At 40.7% G+C, this 26,097-nt stretch overlaps 1 protein-coding gene across 1 annotated transcript in view; it reads right to left on the bottom strand.

Moving 5' to 3' along the window:
- Positions 1-23,692, bottom strand: part of LOC140243342 (uncharacterized) — a 94,879-nt gene extending 71,187 nt beyond the window's left edge. Inside the window, exons 1-4 of the mRNA XM_072323020.1 lie at positions 23,589-23,692; positions 22,919-22,986; positions 20,377-20,521; positions 11,542-11,738 (exon numbers count right to left, since the gene is read on the bottom strand). Of these exons, the coding sequence (XP_072179121.1) occupies positions 11,542-11,738; positions 20,377-20,521; positions 22,919-22,986; positions 23,589-23,692 (514 nt within the window). The remainder of the gene's footprint in view (positions 1-11,541; positions 11,739-20,376; positions 20,522-22,918; positions 22,987-23,588) is intronic.
- Between the last annotated feature and the right edge of the window lie 2,405 nt (positions 23,693-26,097).

The following is a 26,097-nucleotide window of genomic DNA, read 5'->3' as shown; positions in this document are numbered from 1 at the left end:
TTATAACAATTTTCTGCGTTACAGATTTGACCCTTCCACTAGATAGGCATATTAATGCTTTTCGCACACATGTGATGGACATGCATTTCAATTATTCAATTCATTCTCATTTTCCTTCAACGGAACATATCATAATAGGAAAATTATAAATGGTCTTGAGTACACAATAGTCGATCGCCTGTGTGGTGGTATGATATTATACTGTTTTTCGAGGGGTGGGGCTTCCTCATTTTTTTTTTTCAATTCAATTCAATCAGAGTTTGAATCTTTGTGATATATCGCCAAAATATATATTATATCTTAAAAACAAAAAAACAAAAAAACTTCAAGCAATGATCAAGTGAAATTAAATAAAAAATGAACAACATGCTGGAAATTAGTTGGTCGTTGCCCCCATAGGAGTTGTAGCCCAGCCTCAGCCTATATCACAATATGTTTTCATCTTTAAAAAATACTGTTCTCCTTCTTCAACAAAAGTTCCAAACTTTGACAAACTATAGCTATCATACGATGAGTATCGGAATTTGAAGGTAAAGCAGCTATCTCAGTGAGTACTGAGTATCATGTCCACGGAAAGATGCCAGGATGCTGGCCTATCCGCTCCAAAAATCGGTTAAAGGTCAACTCCTGTAGGAAGGTGCAAACTCATAATGTATAAAAGGGACAAATAATGTTCCTCACAGCGCATCATTATTGGCGCCCCCGGGATCGTCCCGCTCGCGCTCGCAAAAACTGCTGATGGGCCCGTTTGTCGCTTCTTGCCTCGAACTTGGATTAAGATACATCGGAATTCTCGAACGTCAGGTGGAAAACGATTGCAACATCTACGCAGGTCAAAGTGAAAAATGGTTCCTAATAACAGAACGAAAACTTTTCTGGAAATGTGGAGGAAGTCATATTCCAAAATTCCCCACTAGCTGCGAGGAGTATTGCACATGAGGTTAATGCGCCAATGTAGTTGCAACTTTCGCTTTCTATGAAAAACTTGGAAGCTTGTATGTCTGCTAAACATCCATCACTGATACAAATACTACAGCAAAAACCAATATGAAAATAGTGACATAATACTGGGTGTTAGAATTAGGCCCTACTGGGTTAGGGGATTCTGTTTCCATGGTAACACAATGGCTACACATTTCTGTGCAATCATCTGGGTGTTGTGGGTTGAGAAATGTATCCGGGGCATGAAGGAGGCCACCCTCGCTGGAGTATTAATCAAACTCCGAAGAGATGTTTAAAACAATACCGCAATAATACGCATAAATCACTACCGGGCCGAAATGACGATGACGCTGAAAAGCCCTGTGTAAGACCGCCAGGTATTAACCCCCTTGAGACCGTGACTTCAAAATGCCATAGACTTTGTGCACGATCAGGTAGCCGTTGGCAAAATTAGAACAGAATAGGGATTTTGCGTCATAAAGGTCAAAAAGACTACCTCGCTGGTCACTGGATTACCCGCGGGATACGAAGGGAGAGTCGCTCCCACCCCAACGAACTGACTGCGACTAACATATCTATCCAACACCCACACATAGGGGTCCTATACAGGTATGGTGTTGCTAACACTGAATAAACAGTTAACTGAGAAACATGGTTTTCTAACAGCCATCGTCTTAATACAATGTGAAATCCTCAAACCGTAACTTTCTCACGTTGGTATCCCTCTTTTCGTCTAAGCGCTGCTTTTCGAAAAAAAAATGAACAGCTTACGCGACTGAAGACATCGAAAATTTCAGACAGCCTCTTTAACGGAAATGCCACGATTTTGTCCAATTGTAGTGAAAATTTCTCATTCTCGTCCAAAACATATGGCGCGTGAAAGGTCAATTCACAACCGCCACACACTGCATCTGAAATCAGAGTTCCTTATTAGAAGGGGAGAGAGAGAGAGCTACAGGAACATAATGGTAGTTTACCGTTTTCCGCGTCGTTAGGTTACTGATCCATGGTCAGTGTAGCTATGACGTCAAACCAGACCACACGAATATGAAGAAGAAGAAATGTTTCTCACGCATGCTTGACGTATTTTTCGCTTAAATCAAACTATTTTTTTCATTGTTATAATGTCGGGTCCCTTTCCAACGATACACTTGTCATTCTTTGGAATATCTACATAACATATTTCAGTATATAAGGGCAAGTTACAGACCAGTATAGAGACCTTGACTAAGCTTGTAAAAGTAACTCAGCAGCACTCTATCAACTGTTTAGCGTAAGATATCCGCACTTATGAAGCGCGGTAAACAGATACTGTATGTAAATATTGATCATTCTTAAAATATGCGCACTGTTACCATAATATTATAAACTAAGTATTTCGGCTGTTACTGGGTATTTACGGCACCTGAACGTGTGAGTTTGACGGTGCTAAGGCTGCTTCTTAATAATGTAACATGAAACCATGTGATATTCTGCGAGGAGCGACTGGATATGATGACACCATAATACCCTCCATGATCATCACTGAGAGTTGACTGTGGTTGATGCAACCTCTCCTTTTCCCTAGCAACGGAAGACGGTTTCTAGGTCGATTCCTCAATCCCAGATTGGCTGTATTCCCGCTGGAGGGATCTCTGTTGCGCTGGAAATGCTTGTCTCATAACTCAAATCTTCTCGAGAACCGTCTCCAATGTTTAACGAGGTATGAGGTGATCAGCGCACAGTGATAGTAGCTTGATGATAACAATTTATATGCAGACATTTCTTCAATGATTTCGAGACTGCGCTGTCTTAACTTCCTAATTTAGAATAGAATATGGTAATGGCACGAAGGCTTATTTTACATTACGTACCTTGCCGAAACTTTGACAATACATTTTGCACATCATTCTTTATAATCCCGCTCAATGTTGTGGAAGTTGGCTTCAGTTATTTTCGCAGAAAGCCACAAAGCCAGCTCAACTGATTTACGAAAAATTGATGAGATTAATACGCATCTGGGAAGTGTAATTATTCCACCACTACGAAATATGAATTCGAGGGGATAAAGCTGCATTAATGTACCATCGCGAAATCTTGTTAGGCTTCTGTATTATTTCTTGCTACGATAACACTGTGCATAATAAAGGCCACGCTATACGTGAATTTCATCCGATCGTGGGTGTCTGTGGTCGATAAATGCAACTCCACAATGACGGTTATCGTGCATCTGCCATTATCTTTACCAGAAATGGTACATAATTATTCACTTTCACCCATTCAACATCGGCTAGCACTGACACTGACATTAACATCAGTAGCTGAGTGTACTTGCGTGTGCGTGTGTGTGTGTGTGTGTGTGTGTGTGTGTGTGATAGATATAAAAGCTTTTTCTGAGATTTATGCAGAATTTTATATCACAACTGTATATACATGGAATGATTTGCAAATATGTATATACATATATATAATACTGACTATTGTATTGTATGATTAAAAAAAAATGTGATTTAGCAGCATAAGTGAGAAGAATCTACTCATTTTTGTTCATACTAATTTCATTGTGAAAATGAGCCTGATATTGAATAAAATTCAAGTAAAGAATATTATATAGTTTGTGTGCCCTTAACTATAAGCTACCTCGTGCAGTACAGTAAATAATATGACAGTATAGGTGGGTTTATTAAGTCAAGCTTATGGGTTACACAACTTTCAACTTTCAACTTTCAACTTTATTTTCACCTCCATCAAAATGAACAAAGAAATTTATGTACATTGCATATACACGGGATATTTGTGATACAGAACAAAATTTGAAAAGGTACATAAGAAAATTATGAAAATGAAAAGTAGATGTGATTACATCTTTGTTAAATACATAAAGCGTATAATACAAGTCAACTAAGGATGAGGATGGAAGTGGAGGGTCCCACTAAGAAGCAAAGCTTGTACGATATGGGACCCTCAGAAAAATACACAAAACATCAATATAAAACACAATAAACGAACCGGTGTCAACTGACATCAAAATGATTGGAAAGAAGAAAAAGAGAGAAAAGGAAAGGAAAAAAAGAGGAAAAAAGGAGAGGAAAAAAAGGGAGAAAAAAGAGGGAACTACAGCATGTGCCATCGTGGACGCAAGCAATCTGGATTTCATAATGTAAAATAAGTGATAAAATACAAGCTGGATTGAATGTAATGCAAAACATTTTTTATACGTAGTTATGTTGGTAAGAATGCAGGAGAAAAAAAAAAACCATCGTTATATTTAGAACACAGACAGGGACATAGTTTAATAGGAGGACTTATGTAAAAAAGAATGATGACTTGACTGAGATGATAAAGGGAAACTAACTCTGTTGGATGTTGTAAAATTTCAATAAAAATGATTTTAATTTATTCTTAAACGAATTCAGAGATTGAGCTGTAGTAATGTTACTGGGAAGTGAATTCCCAGAACAATGCAAGAATACACAGAACAATGCAAGTGAACAAAGGTGCGCCAAATAGATTAATGTCTATGAGCACGAGTGAGGGTGATGGTTTTAACTGTGTGCTTGTGCTTTATGAATTCATTCGTGGGATACAGAGAACAACATCAACATCAACGTACAAACCAAGATTCATCCCAACACAATGCACACCGCACTGCACCGCACGTCCTTCGCACAATTACTTCCCACTCAGTGAGTGGCAAGATTTTCTTTATGTATCTCTTTATTGTGCCCTTTGCACAATTACCCCCCACTCAGTGAGTGGCAAGATTTCTTTATGTATCTCTTTACCTGGGGCCATCTTCCTCGTCAAGCTTAGCTTATGATGATGGTCCCCTGCATTTCATTTTTATCATTTCCTATTGCTTCCTTTCATGTATGATATTCGTTCTTGAAAAAAAAAAAGAAAGAAAATGTATGTAAGATCCAAACGTTACGAATATTAGCTGTGTAAATGACTATATAAGTATTTTGTTGATTTGTTGATTTGTATTGATTTTGAAATGCAGAAATAAAAACTGAACTGAAACTGAACTGAAAAGAGTACAATGATCGCCTTTATTCTGTTGTGCTTGTGGGAATAACCTACAAAAGGAGAAAACTTCAAGGGTAAAAGCACAATATAGGAGAAAACAATACTCTCTAGTACGGTTTTTCCCCCACAAAGGACTGTCTGTGTACACTGTGGACGTGTGTGTGCGGGTGTGCGTGTGTGTGTGTGTGTGTGTGTGCCTGTGTCTGTGTACATAGAAGTCGTATTTAGCGAAGTACCCCACGACCGCGAAGGGATGATATCTTTCGGAGAAACTGCGTGGGCGGACGAGATGAGATTTCCGTCGTCGAAATCAAACTCGAATGAGAGGGATGGGGGTTGGGAGGAGGAAGCAATAAGGAAAGGATTTCGGTTGCCGTTTTCTCCGCTTTTTCATGAATACAAAATGATGATCTACGAGAATTTCTTTTTTTACTACGGCCTCATTTCTATATATATATATATATATATTCTGAATGTATTTTTAATCTTTAAATTCATAATCATATTCGATCATTATTACTGCCTTATTTGTCCAAAGGAAATAACAACATATATATTCTCAAAAAAAGAAAAAAAAACTTTGGTGGAAAATAAATGTTCATACATTTAAATTTGTTCCATCATTTAATCTAAGGACATAGAATATCCCAATTGAGACATGACTTGCATGTCATGCAATTTCAAGAGTTACCAAATTAAAATAGAATAGAATGGAATAGAAAGAAATGAAATAACACACATAAAATGAAAGGAAGTAAAATGAAATGTATGCAATAATGTAAGTAATATGTCAATAGAATGGAAATAGAGAAGCAAGTTCGGCAGAAGGGTGCATCGTGGACCCTTCCACCCCCTCTTTTCCGGCACGTCAGCAATCCCTCTCCTGGAGACATATAGCGGAGCGAAGAGAAGTGGGCGAAGTCGCCACATAACCATCTCACATCAATCATTTATGGAGGGTGTGATGAAATACGCTCACCACGAGTAGACCAATAATCACTCTAAACGGGTTGCACTAAAAATTAAGAATTGTATGGTGTTGAGATGAAGGGGGGGGGGGAGGGTAGTGAGTGTGGTGTAGTCTGCTGCAGTGAAGCGGGTCTCCTCTCTCCCTAGAGGGGTATCGATATGGGGATCGGGTGTGGTGTTACACGGTCCATGCAGGGTTGTCCTGCTTCATTATCACTTACACGTACTAAAAGCAATTTGCTTGAAATTCGAAATGCGGAGAGCACGGACCATAATACCATTTGCGGCGGTGCATGGCGTTGACTAGCTTTAGCAGCTCTCTGTCTGAACAGCACGCAAGCAGACAGCTATACACAGCAAAACGTAGAAACTAATGGCGCGCGCTTTTATGTCCTTCTATAGAGCAATAATGTTTAGAGTGAGATTACTCACATCTATTGATGACATTTTTGATAATGTTGTCCAATAATTCACTGTGTAATTGGTAAGGCGATGATAAATCGAGCGCGTTTGGAATTCTTATCGTGCAATGTCAATCATTTTCTAAATGGGCAAAAAGACAACAACATATATCAATCGTGTTCATACTTTTTTTCATCTCCGCAAAAAGCTAAGTATCTGACTATTTTTAGATTATTCGTCTGCATCTAGTTTCATATAGGAGGCCGTAATCCTCTAAGATATGAATGCAACGAAAATTACATAGTCCAAATTACATACTAGTAATCTTGATTGCGACTGAACTTTGTCAAGCCATAGAGTGCATTCAAGTGCACATGATATACATTTTCCCCGAAAGACCTTCCGCGTAATGGATTACATACGGCGGGCGCGTCCTACAGTTCGCTTCCATTTGATCTCGTCTACTTAAGATGTGAACATTCTCTCCGCCCAAACACTATATAGTGACGTCATAAGAAATGAGGCACAATCGTACTTGCGCCACAAGCTTCATGCGTAGAATGAAACCTGATTGGAGATTATAACATCATGAAACAGGTGATCGAAGACTACACCGCACTGACGTATACGTATACGACATATAGTGCCGGTTGAATTACATTCGCCTAACATTGTGTGTAAGGGTGTGTGTGTGCGTGTGCGTGTGTGTGTGTGTGCGTCAGGGGATGGGTGAATTTGTGTGTGTGTTATATGTGTGTGTGTGTGTGCGTGTGTGTGTGTGTATGTGTGTGTGTGTGTGTGTGTTGTGTGTGTGTGTATGTATGTGTCTACGTCTATTATTGGGTGTGTCCATCACTTGCAGTCATCTTCGAGTGAGATGTTGACCAAGACGACACACTGTCCTTGGATGCTGGCGAGCGATGATGGTCTGTTCTCGGCCCAGCGCGGGAGAACAACACGAAATCATAATTGCGTTTCGGCGGATGTAATTATGTGGCCGGTCACTGCCGACAAGCCGGTCGCATCCTTCACAGCATGTCACGGTCGGTGGTCGGTTACGACTATAAATAACAATCAATGAAACACTAACATAATCTAGTGTGCCATCTTTCGCAGTAATACGATTACAGGGTGGCAATGGTGGCCCAAAAAAAAAACAAAAAAAAAAACGAAAACAAATTAAACCGCAGCAAAATAAAATCGAGAGGAAAGGAAAATCAAATTCCTCATGGGGCGTGTTTTGCGAGACGAACACTCCTGGTATTATGAGCTCGCCTTCTCTGAACAGATTGACAGGCCCATTAATGGAATATCGTCTTGCGGACTTCGCTCATTTCCGTGGCTGTTAATTTGACGAGACAGGTTCATTCAGAGACGACATCTCTCTCAGAGGTCATGCACGGTCTGGAGAGGAAGATCCCCCCGTGTGATCTGGCCGTGGCTTCACTTTATTAGACTTATACTTAAGTAATCCAAATGGTCTTGTATGAATTAAATCCCTTTTTCCTTTTGTCGACACACCATGTAGTGAGGGAAAAATTGTATGCAGGGATGTATTCCACGGAAAAATCATATCCGTGTGCTACTAAAACATTAATAAGACATAATATCCACATAGACGTTGCAAATAATAATAAACAAAATCCAGTCGAAAGAGAAAAATGTCATTTTTTAAAATCAAAACTACCAGGTGAGTATAGTGACCTAACGGGCTGTTATATCGTTTGAGAACATGAATACCGCTGTATCTATAAAGCAATATAGGTCGCTTGAACTAAAGGTTCGTGATAAACAAGGGGAAATTTGTTAATTCTATTGGTTCATTGTCACAGTACTTCTGTGCAATTTGTGTGCGTGTGTGTTTAGGACTATATAGCTGCAGGCTTGTTTTTCCCCCTTTGTGGTGGGAGGTTTCACAAAAGTAGTGTTCGCTTTTGTGTTTATCTGATTTCCTCTCTTTTTGTTTCTTTTTGTTTCTTTATTCTTCTTTGGGGATGGTTAAGACGACAAACAGTAATCTTTGTTATTTTTCGTCATGACCGTTTCATGTTGCTCATACGCTGTGAGGAAAACAAAAGAGAACTAGACCGACCACGTTATTGTGTGGGGGATAATGAAAATTAGATCACGCCATGGGTAGGTGTATCGCTGTCGCACTGTGTGTCTGCATTCTTGTTTGAAGCAGGCATTTTTTAAAAGAAGAATTGCTTCCTTTGAAAATAACCATGTCAAATATTGCTTCCCCCTCAACTGACAAGCACTACGGTGTTTCTAAGCATGCCCCTGCCTTTTCTCCTGGGTATCCCGAGAGGTCAGTTAATGTCCAGTACCACATGGTATTCACCCCATTGTTAACTGAAGGCATATCATTAATTCAGTTTGATTATTTATCAATCACTTTTACATCAGAGCATTTTCAGTCGATATGATTTTGATGTAATTCTTTTTCATGCATTGCATTTTCATTTGCCACCGACATAGTATGTACTAAAAATGGTAAAAAAAAAAAAAAAAGATTCCTCCACTTTTGCACCACATAGAGATAATGTGCCATGAACTGATAATTCATACGGAAAGCGGACACGTTGCAGTATAGTAGTAATATTCGCTGGTCACTGCTGCCAATTTTACAACTCACCATGCATTTGCTTGTGTCCGGGAAATGTCATCTGCTGAATAATCTATGACAACTTTCCACACCAAATAACTTCCTAGTTTGACATGGTGTTTATGAAAATGTCATACATTGTATTTCTTAACGTCTGTTCCATTCCGTGTTTAAGACAAGAACATGATATGCTGTTCTATTTCTAAACAGGCTGGACACGCATGCAGGGTACACGCCCACACGTCTTCCTCTAATCAGGAATGGCTGACGATCAAATTAAAAAGAAGGGGAAAACAATAATGGAACTACGGGACGTGTCTACCACTTAAGTAATCAATTGTAGTCTATTGCAAGGAACACACACAGCAGGGGCAACATTAGTCTCGCCCAGGGGAATTTCCTTGAATTATTTAACCTTCACCAAGCCAGAATGCCTCTCAAAGCGTTAAACTTGTTTACATGAATGGAAGCCAATTTTAATATTTGTCTCAAGTCTCTGACGTTGGCGGGGGGGGGGGGAGTGGGGTTGTTAAAAGAAATGCAATTGTTTTGTGTGTGTGTTTTTCAGTAGGTATGTAGCACAGGAAATTGATATAAAATCTATATACCCCAAATGACTCCACATCATGATGTAAGGACTTTTCATCCAACGTTCATGTGCCTTCTATGGCTCTCCACTTGTAACCCCTATATATTCTAATCTCTACATCTTTACACGGGGGAAGTTTACATTCTGCAGTGCTGAAGGAATAATATGACTCCGATATCTAGCTTTATCTTCCAAGTTCATAGTCATTTTGGCATGAAATCTATCCCAAACATGTAGTGCATGACCTTTGAATAAACCCCAAACGCATTATGTAGATAGTTAGATGGATAGATAGACAGAAGTATATACACATATAGATAGATATAAGTATATAAACCAATTTTTCAACTCGTGCACTTTTCCAAAAATAAAAGAGGAAGAACATAAGAGGAAAGATAATTTCGAAGCTAAGCACTATTTTTCTCTTTCCTCACTTCTGACATACTACATTATGGCATATAAACTATACCTATATGCGACAAATTATGAAAATGCAATCACCTTGAAGAAATATGGAATGTATAAAGAGTTTGACTGACGTCAAAGACAAAATGCCCGAAGCTTTCGCGTCAGACCATTTTACGAATGCTTAAAGGTCCTGTTTACCTTTGGGAGCAGTGATTTAAGATATCACATTCAATGCATATGTGTAGATCTGTTGTATCACAAAACATCCTACCATATAGATTTTTTTTTGCAATAAAGCCTAAAATATAAGGAGATATAAGTATTTTTCTCATTAAACCGTAACTGTAGACGGTTTAGTCTCGAAACATTTTTATTATAACTATTGTTCACATTTTGTGTATTTAACAATACTTAACATCGATTATGCGGATTCAAATTTTTACAGTGGCTGTTTCTATCCATAACTGACATTTTAGAAATATTTTAAAGCACTAATGTCGAGTTTTTGTTTCTTCTGCAAATGGTAAATTATGTCTTTAATGGCAACTTGAATTATTGCTACCCTGGTAACATACCTTGGAAGCAATACTTCCATCATCGCAGGAAAGCTTCTGATTAGGCATGGAGATTTTCCCCTTCTCGTCCATTTCCTGAACTTGTGCGGGTGATGGGGAGGGAGGTGGGGGGGGGGGGAGTGGGGCGGTGCGTTGTATCGAGTAGATTATTATCTATTCAGTCTCGGAGACAATCTCAAAGCAAGTGTGTCGACTAAACCCTAGCGCGTGAAATCCACCGCTTTTTAGAGACTGAGCATTAGAGTGTTCATAAAATCCCTTTCAAGTAAAAAGTGAGAAGTGTGGTACTTTCGGGTGAGTTTTATCGCTGTTGAGCTAGGATTCTTCTTGTTTAGTTTGTTTGTTTGTTTGTTTTTGTTATGTTTTGTTTATCTAGGCACGACCCTATGAGCGCTTTCAACACAAGAAAAGCTACTACGTATGCAAACAAGTTGTTTGCACGCGAAGAAGAGGACTAGATAATTGAATATTCTTTTAAAGGGTGTGTACAGTTCTGGTCGAGGTGAGGATTTAGCTTTTAACGTTTTGCGAGATATTCAGACACCACTCTATGAGATGTCATAGAGCATGCAGTTCTAAGGGTATCAAAAGTTTATTCCATGAAAATTCGATTTGAAATGGCTGAGATATCCAAAAACAGTGTGAAACAAAGAGATCCTTATAAAGTTGTGGCATGTCGCCTTTTATTATTATCACTTTTTTGGATATCTCAGCAATTTGAAAACCAATTTTCATCAAATAAACACTGAATCCTTCTTAAAATTACACGCTCTTTCATATTTCATAAGAGGCTATTCATTATCTCACTTAGGAATGTTCAAAACATGAATCCCCACCTCAACCAGTACTGTACAGTCCCTTTAACTGGAAGGTGCCTGGGGAGGAGATGTCTTTGTCAAGCCTTTAGTCGGGGAGTTCGCCAGCAGATCAGATTCGTGCATTGAGAACAACCCTATAAAAGTCAGTATTACTAATGATACATTATTTGAGCTGACGTTAAGTACGTGCTGATGAACAGCAAGCAAATGGGATGTCCTTACGTGTGCATGTTCCTGCTACGCTGTTCCTCTTCCAGCCGGCACAGCAGCCGAGTCTGGCGGCGCCGTATCCGCATCTGTAGATCCTCCTCCGTGTGGCACTGTAGTAGGGAAACACGTAGACGTTTCCTACCCGTCGGACAGTGGCCGAGTTCCGGCTCACAGGCACATGGCGGTAATTATGTACACTGAAGACACCCCTGTAAATCGAAGAGAAAATTGAACGAAGAAATAAATAAACATGAATAACTGAACTGACTGAACTGCGTGGTTTGTATGACTTGTATGAGGCAACTAACAAGGTAACAAGTTAACATGAATGGTGGAATGGTGAGACATTTTAAGATTTTGTATCATGGGAGGGACATTGGATGAAGCACATCATAATGGATAAGAAACTAGCACTCTCGCTTTACATCACTTTCACTGACGCAGTTATGCGTGCATTGACGGTGCTATGACAGCGGACAAACAAAAACTATCGACGCCCAAACGTGATGAAAGTTCACGTCGGAGCCAACGAACGGGGCATCAGTGCGTTATACCAGTGCTCGCTCGGTGAATGGTCTAATTGGCAGAGCACGAGGTGAAATGTAAGTGGCTCCATTGCCATTAGTCAACTAATTCGTTATTGAGTCCAATTAAGCGACATCAGCAAGATAATGGAATAGGGAGAACTCGGGTCACGAGTTCAAAATCAGAGGATGTGTGCAGGCACGCACGCACGAGATTACTCAATGTGAACGACACCACTATTTCCGATATCCAATGCGCCTTATCTGTCAGTATATATGAGATTAAGCAATATACAGTTTCTTGTCAGCAATATTGCTTCCGCTTTGAGCTGCCGGAAGATAAGCAGTCTTTTATTCGCCCCTATCGTATATAATTCCAACCATCGAATATTTCCAGATTTCGTTGAATCCGCAATCAGTCCAACCCACTGATTTAAAAACATAATGATGTGATTTAAATTGATTTGATTTGATTCCTTGCAAACCTACTTTATACCCTACTTACGAATACCAGAAGACATTGAGCGAATGTACAGACAGAACTATGACATGACAATTTACAAATTGAGCTGAAGGCAAGAAAGAACTGGGTACGCCCTTTTTGACTCTGTCGGTATGTATTGCAGGTCTGCTCTTTGTGCGAACGTTCATGAAAATCTGCGGGAGAAATAAATGTTTTAAATGTATATGTAAGTCAACGTAAAGTCGTCTATGGCCACCATAAAAAGGGGTAGGGTATGTCGTTGTTATGTCTTGATAGTCCAATTCCGTTATTTTAATGATTCAGCAGACGCGAGGTCCCGTATTGACTTCTCCCTCCTACACTACGTCTCGGCCCTAAATTGTTGCCGCTATCGCCCGGGACGATGTCCCTGCATCAAACAGCAGGACCTCGCAACGTTCTGACCCAAAACGGGGTCATCTCGTCACCACCGACCGAGTAAGAGGCCGACCTCGCCCACAGGAACATCACCGACCCGCTGCGTCACTGCGCCGAACAGAGACGTCTGGTATCTCGGTGGAGATGAGGGAAATTGTTTTGACTATTTTTATAGCATATCTAGTCTCAATACGATATGTGGCCTCGATTACAACAGTATTATAGAAAATGATAGCTTTGTGGAATGCGTTTTCTATATCGGCTACCTGTGTCGATCTAGGTAATATCCTGCCACACGCACTGGATATCAGGATCAAATAACGTTTTGGCATAAAGAAGAAGAAGAAGAAGAAGAAGAAGAAGAAGAAGAAGAAGAAGAAGAGAGTGGTAATACAAACGAAACAGCCAGTATATCTCAACTACTTCCATCCACTCTTGCCCCCCCCCCCCCACACACACACACCATTTTGTGATGCGGATCTTTGGGATGGAGAGAGTATCTGTTTCCATGGTAACATGCACTGGGCGAGTATCGGAACTGTCTGTTGGATTGGATCGTATAGGCGAAAGGGGATAAACTATGTCCGCAATAAACGTTCCCATGGATACTACATGTTGGCCCTACTCTGCTTCAGTAACATTTCCCTCCCGTCTAGTTTCAGCCAATGTTGCACGTGCATGATACGAGCAGACGAGAGTATGATTTGGTGAAAGATTAGAACACCTTATTCTTATGCCTTCATCTTTTGGTTATCTTGTCATGTCCTGGATTCGTGCACATACGAAACAACAACAACAACAACAACAATCACCCATTCATTTCAGATCTATTTCATGTTGAATTCATTGGCCTTTACAATACCATTGATCTTGATTTCAGATAAAACGCAGAACCAACCAATGACGATCCACCGATTTCCAATACCGAAATCGGATGATACAGATTTCGCCACGACAAAGTGTAGGGTGAGTAAACAATTTGTTCGTATGATGAAGCGGCAGTCTGTTTACAGAGTCACTTTCAACCATTCGAATGAGTCAACATTAATTCATCGAGATCATGACGTCACTTAGAACAGGCGTTACAATAAGCAAGCACTCTCCCCTCCCCGTAAGGAGTGATTTGTAAACAGACAAATCACATTCAGATCAATAACTGCCGGGCATGTAATGAATTTGACGTCGCGGCGTGCCCAGGACATACAGCAAAAATAATTATGCAAAATTCCGTGCTGACTTGAATTTCAAACTACATCTGTTGCTCAGAGCAGATGGAGTGCACGAAGACACTTCTCTGATGTTCGTCAACGCCTACAAAGATTGGTCCCAAAAATTGCTGAATAATCGGCTACAAAGTATGTTTACACTCACTCACACACACACACACACACACACACACACACACACACACACACACACACACACACATACAAAGAACCCTGCAGAATCAATTTCTGTCACACTGTGATTAAATGCCAATGGAAGACATGCTGAGCAATAACGCTGTGATTGCAAAAATGCGGAGGTTCCCTCCCCCCCCCCTCTCTCTCTCTGCTTACCATGAATTCAGAGCACATGATAAATGCTCTTTAAGTGTAGCGAGATCGCCGCATCAACAAAATAATAATGACCAGCAAACGATATACCTGGCCCCTATCAGTGCTGATGAACCTGTGTGAAATCTAAATAGGTCTCAGTAAAGAATAGCCCGGGAATGCAAATGGCATGCGCAAACGATTCCTTTGAATAGTATTGGAAGTTTTACCCCGGTCAAACGAAGGCAGTAAAATCTTTATTGATGCTAAATATTTCCTTTTCAACAGACTGTAAAAAAAAAAAAAGAAAAAAAAAAAGAAAAGTGAACGGACAATTGATTGTTTCTTTCTCTCTCCGATAATGCCAGCCTCCTGCAAATGCAGGTTTATTTGGATGCGTAAGCTTTGTCTTCACGTAGCAAACAACCTCATAATTTACATCCAATGACCACAGGACATTTTTGTCTGTACGAACGAAGGAGTCAAATGTTATCGCGGGTATCGTAAATCGACCGATACCCATGGCTAACCACTTCCTTTACCAGCCGTTCACTTCCATCGTTCCCCATTTGATTTTCGTCGAAATCGTGGAAAGGCTCCACGTACTCGTACAGTGGTTCTCCACCTAGTGGCAACCCTTGCTCTTCTTGCGCCTGACACGGTAGAATTGTACATGTCCGATCACTCTGATGTATGGAAGCAGGGGCTCCTGCTTCCATAGTCTGGTATGACGCGCAGACGACACTCGAGAAACAAATTGTTTTGATTCTCCCTCCTCTTCCATTTGAACTGCTGAAACTGTGAGGTCATGGACACATTCGAGATCTTGGGGGGTCATGAACAAGAAAGGTCACTGTACCCTAGAATACAAGCTCCAATAACGATGTTTAAACGACAATGGCTTCGCTTTCTTCTGATTAAATATGGCCTTATGTATGTTAACAAAATTATATTAACAATTACTGGATAATTTTTTTTTTTCCTCAGGCAACCACACTGTGCACTTTTCATGATATCTTCAGTGAGACCAATGTCAAACAAATATTATCGACGAGATTTCGAAAAACCACAATGATACACAATAATCACAGCTTTTGGTAAATTACGAGGTCTTTTCTTTTCCTGCTGAAGCTCCGATGGCAGATCCTCTTTATTCCAAAAGTAAATCAAGGAGAAAGGGACCCCCCTTTAACTGACTGTGACGACTTAGCAAAACATACATACTGCTGAAACATTGCTACTTGATAATGCCGTGGATGACACAGTGGTTGCTGATGATGAACTATCTACTGTATCCCTGCGGCCGTGAGGTTGGTTTGTATAGGGCAGACAACAATGCCTTGCGGTCGAGAATGTGAAGGCGCCAAAATGAGCGACCCACCGCTTGATGAAGACAGACGTCCCTGCGCCTGCTTGTTGGGGTAGGAGGGTTACTTGGTACGTGATGAGCAGTGTGTGAGCGTAATTCTCATGATACCATAATTATCTTCTAGAGAAGGATGACTTAGCTCCGTTGGCCTCGATTGTAGCCTTAAACGATAAGGTATTAGAAAAAATGTAAATCAAACGAAAGTTGAGATACACGCGACTCCTCACACACCATTACGTTTATGACTTCCTCATCTGAATCATGTGACTATGAAATATCATTTCGATATAAATGCCTACTACACATGTATATAGAAAACAAAGCGCACGGCTATCCATATGTGGAAGAAAGGTATGTTGGCTCAATGTTTACCTGGAGAGGTGTAAAGCAAATACTATGATATGTATGTCGGAGGCAAAGTCACGGGAAATTGTGTTCGAAAGGACGGGTGACGCCAATAACACCTAATCGACGAAAAAAGAATGAGGAGCACTATGTAATTGACGTTACAATATCGTTAAATAGATACAATCACGTGATCATAGGGCGCCATATTGGTCACCTAACATTCAATATTGGAGTCGTGTTCTAGACGTTCAATGAAATTTCTTTCGACTGTCGCGTCCGTTTGGATGGTTAATTCTCTAACACTATCAGCCAGACCATAAGCAATGTTTTCTGAATTGTACTGTCTTGTTAAAGGAAAGAAGAAAGAGAAGTATTATTAAAAAGCACCGATTCAGCATCAATCTGTGTTCATATAACATAATAGTTTGATCAATGCTGGCAAGGCGTTCATGCTGCGGTGTCTTCTTGTCTTATCTAACGAACACGTAAACGTCACTCGTAAGGCAGTTAAATTGCAAACTCCAAAATTATTACTCTGTACCACACTTTGATTACAATCAATGCAGCTAACTTCATTTTGAAGTTTAGGCGAATATCATTGAACTTCGTCTTGCGCTGGCAACCAGATTTGCACTCCAAAGCATCGTAAGAGTGACGGGACACTCCTTGTAAGTTTCCTATGGCGCTATTGGATATTTTTAACTCGGTAAAATGTCAATGACTTAAACTGGGTCAGAGGAGGAAAGGTCTCAACCTCCTTATGTCATCACTATGCCAAGTTGTTTACTAATCAGGAAAAGAAAAAGGATGGCCAAAGCAGACAGCTTTTATTCCACCCAAATTACAATTATAACAATGGAGCACAAAGAAACGCTGAGCGTATGATGAATTGACTCATAATCTGATTGGTCTGATACACTTACCAGAGATAAATCACCCTACAAAGGCACTCTTATTACGTGGCCATTGAGGTCTATACACAAACAAGAAATTAGATGGAACGCGAGGTTGGAGAATGTAGGCTGAGAGAGAAAGAGGTGAAATACGTCACACTGCCCCTTTATTAACCCTTTTGAAAAGCTTTAACTGTGATTTTTTTCCTCCTATAATATGCACAAGTAAATCGAGTATATTAGACATGTTAGAGGGTGACGACCGCTTGGAATATTTGGCGAAGATAAGACTACAGCAAAAATCGATGAAAATGGTGAAAATTACAGAGGACACGAGGAAACGATGACATTATACCTTTATTATTGTAATCTTTTTCGCCGATGAACCCCTTACGCAGTATTGTAAGTTACAAAGAAGGGTTTATATGAAAAGATAGATCATAATATCTTTCTCTTCGCGTATAAATCTGAACTCACTGCGACAAAACGGGAGCAGCCCTAACTCCACTCCAATATCTACAATTCTTCCTTGACCTTATATAATGACATTTGATATAAAAATTCTGAATTTGTCAAATTCCATTTAGAATAATTAAGAGCTCAACAGTACATGTCCTTCAAGTATATTTGCAATGAATCCGGTGTCTTCCAATCGTTTTAACAAATACGAAAGCAATTTTCTAAGAAGACATTATAAGTATACTGCATTGTCATGACATGTCGACCATATTTCGTCTTTATCATGCCACAATGAAATCCATATGTCCTCGGCCCCCATTAATGAGGGCCTCTTGCATCTGACGCTCCCTCTATCTATTGTAAAGACACTCCCCTTTGTAAAGGTCCTGTCCAGCTGGACCCCTATAAAACCTGCGAAGCTTACTAGAACTTTAAACAGACAAGTACAATGACAATAATCTGTTATGAATGTCTTGATCGATTTGACCGGCTTCCCCTGTGCGAGCTCTGTACTATGTAATATGTCAGCCATGCCTCACGAGTACGTTGGTGAATAGATTGCCCCTCCCCCACCCGACATGATGGATCGTTTTCATATTTCTCTTGGAAGCATGCCTTCATTTCTATTTCCCGTGCTCTTTACAAAGGGGAAGGGGGTTGGGAAGAAGAATGATACCGAAGAGGTGAAAATGAAATGGCTTAAGATCCCGTTTGTGTGTGATATCTCTCCCCTTGATCTATGAAGGCAGCCTAGGTCATTGATAGGAGAATGGACGAGAGGTCTCACAGGTACTGACTCTCCTTTGCAAACCCTCCTATTAAAGTTCTTCGAAACCCTCTACAAAATTTCACGTGACAACAGTATACTAGTACACTGTATATGTATAACAGCATGGTACCTCAATCATCACAGGTAATGTCAAATTTTGCTGAATGAGCTGTATAAAGACAATCGCATATATAAAGAAATACTACGGCATACAAAGGTTTTGAAATTCATGCTGTCACGATCTATAAGGAATACGACATTGCTAGTCAATCGCTTCTAAAAACAATAATTTTCGATCACAATAACTGTTCATTTATAGCTTAATTTTACACAATATCAGAACACACTGGAAGCTTGCATGGGTCCATGCAACTCAAATGTTTTTAATTCTGGCAACATTGTTTGATGTTGTGTATGCTTGTACGATTGCCGTTCTGAACTGCGATTTTATCTGATACGCTATTTCATAGTTCTTTCTTTCTGTCTTCCTTTCTTTTTGGTGGGGAGGGTTACTCCGAAATCATTAGAAAAGCAGCAGCCATCGCCTACATAATACTGGTGGGGAGGGTTATTCCAAAATCATTAGAAAAGCAGCAGCCATTGCCGACATAATACCAGCCGAATATGAGTTATGATATGGCTCTCATATGAAGCAGTTACGCGCCGAATTTGTTATCGTCTGCCGCTGGCAATGACAGTCATCCTGCTTTCCTGGGCCGAAATTATTGCGTTTTGTTTTCTACTACACTTTATAAATCATAATTATTGTCCAAGCGCAATAAATCCAGAAAATGTAGATGATTTTGATATTTATAAACGCCTTTAGGTGGTTACTACGTGATTGTGGTTGCACAACCTGGTATTCGTATTTCTTGGTCTTTGAGTGATGTTTTGCTAAACTCTGTCCACGTTCCGGAATTTTACGATTTCGGAGAAACCTGCGGCATCGCATAATAACAGCCTGCAACCATGCAGCTAAACAAACAGTGACATGTGACCGGTCATCCATCTGAGGACCTTTCCTTTGGTCAGGTGGAGACAGGGTTTACATTTAACTTTTTCGGTTTTAAATTAATTTTTGTCGGGCGGGGGGGGGGGGGGGGCTGGGGGCAGGGCATTGATATTTCTGTCTGAAAACCATGAATCACTGTAATGGTGTTTTGACAAATGAGAGAGTAATTACCTAATGGTGACTGTACTTGCAAGTGGAATGATGCGTCCTTAAATGAGTCACAAATTGATTGCAGGTAAATGACAGTCATTCAAAGTCATCCCACTGCCCTTTTCTTGTGATTAACGGTGAACTGCAATAAAAAGGGCAAAGATATTGAATCTTTTGTCAACCCTTAAATCCTTACTACAATGCCAAGTGTAAAGGATCTAGCTTCCGTGGTCCTTATTCAATCACACGCACGAGTAGAGCAGTGTATGAACTGTAATGAACCCCAAGAAAGTCGAGACCACGAAAATGGCTTGAAAACAGAGCTAAATCCTCTGACAGTTTACTACGTCCATCATCATAAGCAATGACCTGTCAGTACAAAGTACATATTAATGATATTTCGACATGATATATTAAGGACTGAGGGGGTTAAACATTGACAAAGAAAATAATAATCGCAATAAATTACCGAAATCCGACCGTACTATTAAGCTCAGGATAAAGAAAAAAAAAACGTGTAAAAACTCCCAAACGTATCTTGGCGATAGCAATTAGATGTTTAACTAGATTCCGTTATAAAGAGAGAAGGAAAGTGAAGAGACTGTCTTTAAACAGTCCTTAATTGAATGGCCATGATCAAGAGTGAATAAACGATTGATGCTGTTTAGAGACAATGCCGAGTGTCGAAGCTTAGAGACTTACATAATCATTGTGGAGTTTGTCTAAATCAATGCGATCCAATAATTTAGTGATTAGTAGAGATTTAAAGCTCGAGTGATAACTTTTGGTGTACGCGACGAGATGTATCATAAATCCCTCTAAAAGATGACGTCTCCAACTGCAATGGTTTCCCTATAGGACCTATATCTTGCTCTGCAGTAGAGAGGCAATTACATGACGCAGCAAACGGATGGAGAAGGAAGCCTTGCCAGGCCGTTGCCACATCGGTGTTGACTCTGTCATAGAACCCGTCCCGTCTCCCTCTGATCTCCGGCTCAACAGCTATCGATGTCAGGCTCAGCTCGCCTTGACCTCCATGACCGAACATCGATACTATACAGCGGAACGCGCAACGTCGAGCACGCTAGCTGTGTCTTTGACATGCAGTTTAGCAGTAGAAGTTTTCATCTCCGGACTACATGTTCTTAGATGAGTCATTCATGCAAAGCTATCGCGTCTGTGGTTGCCATCATCTAACTGTCATCCAACGTCCCTGAGGAATGAATCAAGATGATGGTGGCTGCCCGTCAGCTCAATGCTCTTATATCTTGAGGCATGAAGCAACTTGGGTACGAAGGAAGCATGTCTCGACACTCACTTCACGTCTATGTCATTCACCAAGTCGAAAGACAGTGTTGATGTCAAGAGGTTCAAATCTTGCAAGATTTAAGTCGGTGTGACTATATTCAGCATGTAAATTGACTTCAGAAAATGAAAGCCCAGCAAAGAAGCGATGAGCCATCGTCATCCGTCAACAAAGCTACGCACTCTTTCGGCACCTGCACAATGACCTTGCAGCGTTCGCTACATAGAGAACGTATACCACGCATACCAAACGATCATCTGTCTGATAGATGTTGAATTTACCCGGCACACATCACCTCCAATAACGCTCCAAATAAAAAAAAAGTTGATTATTTTCAGAACAATTCCTACATAGACGTGATAGACAACCTGACTTCCGGGTGAAAGATTGACTACATTCTCTTCCTTCCGCAGCATCGTCAAAATATCAACAGGCTGATAAGTTATAGACCTGTTCGGTTATGTGCTTGTTTATTTTAATGTCTACTTCAGCGTAAGAGTACCCAACAGTAGTTGATTTATATACAGAGTAATGCACCTGACTCATTGCATAAGTATTGAGCCATCTTTTCTTCTTATTTAGTAACCACCCACCCCCCCCCTCCCCCGTTATGACCCACATAGTAGTAAGTTGCAGTCTTTTGAAACCGAATAGGCCTATACAAACTCGTTTTGGAAGCACTTCTGGGGAGTCTGGTGGAATAAGGGCTTCTTACTCTGACATTACAATCTGTCTATGTAGCCTACATGAATAGCATTTTGGGTTCGTAGCTATCATACAAAGATCCCTGATAGGCAACATGGAGCAGACAAGAATCATATCTATTCTGGCTGAGTCCGTATGGCGACTAGACTACGTTCATGACCTTATATCCAACCAGGGGGGTGAGATTCTGTATCACTTATCTACTCATCCGAATCCTCAACTAATGAAGCTTTGGGAACATTCCCTGTTCCTGTGGTATTGCAGTATTCTGCAGGAAGAATATTTGTTCGAATTTCAACAATCATCTTCACTCCGAACTCGATTTCGGTCACTGCCTCGAGCTGCGATTCACGTGCGATAAACGATCACCTAATAACCTCGTAATAAAGATACCAAGCGAAGTTTTGTGTAACAACAGCTGTTAACATTATCATGATTGTAATGGTGGGAAACGGATGAAAACTGAAGAAAAAAAATTGTCTCGCTTGAACAGCATCGCCAGATCGATAATTGTAACAAAGTAACAATTGTAACAGCAAGGGCATTAGACTGTGATTCAATATGTACTTTGGTGTCAACAAGCTCATGGTCAAACGTTGATGAAAGCAACCGGTAGGTGATACAGAGAAGACTATTTTTTTCGGGGTAGGAAGTTTTCAACGTCTGACATAACCATATACATGCTTCAATCTTCACAACGCCACACTGACAGACTCTAGAAACAGTATTCAAAATATCCTTTTTGAAAAGACAATTAAAAAAAATGAAAGAATGACATTCTACACTGGAAGGAATAATCCAAGAAGTCCAGGAATCGCCACGGGTGAGTAAAACAGTTGCTAATATTAAGGTACAGTGAATCAACGTTGATTATCACGCAAACAAGAATGTAAGTGGGCTCAATGGACGAAATAGCACAATCCATGAAGGGATAAATGTCACCACATCTTTCATCAAGGCGTATACAACAATGTACAGAGAAAAGCGAGCCAAATACTTCTACATGGGTATAGGCAGACGGAATTTGTTCAACACTGACGTCAGGTCAGGAAACGAAATGGGCTGTCCCGACGATAGCTTCCTCGTCACTCAGTTCAGGAGAGGAGGAGGAGGAGGAGGAAGAGGAGGAGGAGGAAGGGGAGGAGATAGTGGATGAGGAGGGGTAAAAGAGGATGACCAAACTTCCAAAGTAAATTCATAGTTCGTCATTGTGACCAACCTGACAACATCGGGCCCCTGGTATTCCCCTGGGCCACCCAAGCAAACTTTGTCTGCTGTCTATACGACTGTAAGACACAAAGACAATAAAGACAACAGTAAAAGACACTTACACACATGCAAAGGACAGTGTCAGAGAGAGAGAGACAGAGTGAGTAAGCTGGGAAGAGAGTAAGATGATGATCAGAGTGATCGGCAGAGTGACAGTCAAAGCCACTGACAAGTAACATCCTCGTAGCCGGGGGCGCCCTTGTCCTTGCCAAGCTGGTTGGCATTCTCGTCATGAATGCTAGCAATTCATAGTGACAGTCCATCAGAGAGCTCTATGTGGGCTCGTACGAAGAGGATGGGAACACGGGCAAAGCGATTTGTCAGAGTGATTTTTCTCTGCAATGCATCATCTGAGGCTGCAAATTGAAATTTGGGACTGTGAGCTAAGGTGACATTGAAAGGGAAAATGCAACCTAGACTATATGAGCATTCACTGGGACTCTAAAACAGTTTTAAACACGTATCGCCATGGTCCTGCGGCTCGGTATCTTTTGGCTACAGGGTTTTTTTCTTTTCCTGTGGCAAAAAAGAAAAAAAAAACGACACGTGTGCAAGATATGCAATATATTTGGTACCATCTGGTAGCTCCAAGTGAAATTTGGTTAGGTCAAACCGGACACGAACATCTTTCTGCGACAAAAAAAGAAAGAAAAGAAAAAGAATGCTTTGCAAATGCGAACGTTACTTCAGCACGAGGACTGTGAACTTTTGCATAAAATGCATAAAGAATTCTGGATAAAGAACAGATTTACCACCCTAAAAATCCCAAACGAACGAATCACAGTCTGAGCGAGTGGGCGCATCATAATCAGACAAGTTGCTCTCTTGATAGTCACTGACGGCATCAGGAAACTGCCGGGAGATTCCCGCGGGAAAGCCTTGAAGAGGATGATCACGTCAGGCAACCGAATCGAGTTAGGGATCGGCGCAACGTACATCCCCATGGCTTGGAGTGAACAATCGAAATGGTGTATACCTTGGCACATGGGCAGTCTCTATTAATTCACGTCTCATGCATACAATTCTTGAGCAGAAGCAAGTCGCTCCAAATTTAAAAAACAAAAACAAAAACAAAAACAAGAGAGACCCAGATGACAATCCCTTTGTCTTCTCTCAAAAAGTCAAAAAGTGCGTTCCAACATCACGATGAAAAGTTTGCTGCATGGCAAAATGTGTTAGTGCCTTTGCCAACTTGCAAATGGTGTCGAGGATAACTTCAAAGCATTGATACTGAGAAGGTTATCTCACGAACAGCTCCCCCCTTTTTTTTCAATCGCTCTCTCTAGCGCGCTCTATCCTTCTTCACATATCTCCACATACTTCTAGTCTCGGAAGATGTCATGAAGGATCTAGGGACGATTTCCGACATGTCTTGCCCGCGAGGCAGCCCACAGGAACGCCGCTCGGATGTACACTGGTCTGCTAGATTAGACTGGTCACCTTGTCCCAAGTAATCTAGTATGGTTTAATCAACATTCGTTGCTGAGAATAGTGGTGCAGAACTGTTAGACAGGAAACGGACAACTAGGAAACACACAACAGAGTGCATGGCCAGCGACTGTGAAGCTGTTGCGAACCACAAGATGGACCAAAGTGTATATGGCATCACTATCTAAACCACTGTTAGCTTCCTGCACTTGTGAATTTGATATAGAAATGGCTTGAACTCATTTGGATATAATATTCACTTAGTTTATTAACATTAGTACTTTGTACCAGATCAGACGAGCTAAACACTTAATTCTCTATCCTATCTTTGATCAGAAGTTCGAGTATCGATCTCTTGCTTTAGTTTAAAGTCTCTCCTCCTTTGTTTTGCTTTCTGTACAGGTACAAGACTCGAAACTTTGCTGCAATTTTCCACCTATTATAACACATTCTAGATTGCGGGGTCGTTAGAGGTTGGATTTATCCGGTTAGCCAGCCTAATTCAATGAAGGAAAGATCGAAAGTGGACGACATATTACAAAAATTAAAGCCAACGAACACACACTAACTGTGAAAACGTAATTGCGAAAAAGGAAATTCAGGAGGGGGAAATAATGTGAGACCGGAAATTAATATTCCTCTCCGCATCATCAGCACTTGACGGTGGATGAAATTAAATCCTCATAAAATTACCCATGACCCGGCTGAAAATAGTCGGCAGTTTAGCAACTTCATAAAGACTTGTACACTCTAAAAGTGGCAGTGACCTTGTAGCACCTGCAATCTATTAGTATGTTCGATATCAACAGTCGCCCCCTCCCCCTAACCCGTCAGTGTTCTATTGACATTTGACTCAACTCTCAAGTCCTAAAATGCGACTTTCATCTGCTTGACCTCTGCACTGGATATAAGACCATTCAGGAACAGGAAAGGGATATGTTTGTTTGAATTCAAAATAGCCTCGAGTGCAACGTCCGGTGATGTCAAGTGTGTGACTTGGTGGTGAATGTGTCCCTAATTTGCGGGATTGCGGCGGTAGGTATGACGTAGGCCCAACCGCCATTCTCTTTTACGATCAGCCGAACCCCTTTGAGAGAATTGGAGAATTTAAAGAAAAATGTTTTCAAGTTCAGTTCCAGTCCTTGTTAGGGTTGCCTTTAATGTCTATACTTAAATCGCAAACAGGATGGTTAGCAGACATAAAGATCGTGTAAAAGATGGTATCTTTAAATTTCAATTGTTTTCACGAAACAGTGGTATTAGCCGCAACCAGATTATGCAAATTATTATGAAGATATAGTGATGCCATCATCTAATAAGACTCGCTATTGATCTAACAACAGGTACACTGAATCCTCATGCATGCAACAAAAATATCCGTGACTTCTTAACTGTTTGCTTGACCTGCTGCTTCTATCTTACGCATGTCATCCAACGAATATCAATATTGTCTCTTTATTGCACATATTTCTCAAGTGGGGAAGCATGTGCTCTTGATCAACAAGAAATGTGAGGTCTTGCCGAAGTGTTATTCTCCGGCGGGTTACGTGGTAAGGGTATATACACTGCAACATGCACTACAGTGTTTCAAGAGAGAATGAGTGAGTTGCGGAAGGGGTGGGGCAGCATGTCACAAGTGGTTCTGGGATTTCTCCGAGACTAAGCCGAGCAGAAGGAGCGTGACTTGTATATTCATCGTTGGGCTCAATGATTGTTTGGGACGTTGTAAAAATTGTTGTCGCAAGCTCGGCGCGCCCCTTGGGATATATACCGGTCTGTTGCCTCGCCAGAGGTGAAAGCCTAAACAAATGTGTATTTTCTAGAAGGCACCTCTCGAGAGAGAAAGAGATCTAAAAACAACATAAAAACGGCAATCAGGGAATATTAGTTGTCGCCGAACAGCGCAAAAGTGCTTCTGCTT

This window comes from Diadema setosum, chromosome 2, assembly GCF_964275005.1.
Source record: "Diadema setosum chromosome 2, eeDiaSeto1, whole genome shotgun sequence".
Taxonomy (NCBI): Eukaryota; Metazoa; Echinodermata; class Echinoidea; order Diadematoida; family Diadematidae; genus Diadema; species Diadema setosum.
Note: the sequence above shows the minus strand (reverse complement) of the source record. Positions and strands in the feature narration are given on the sequence as shown.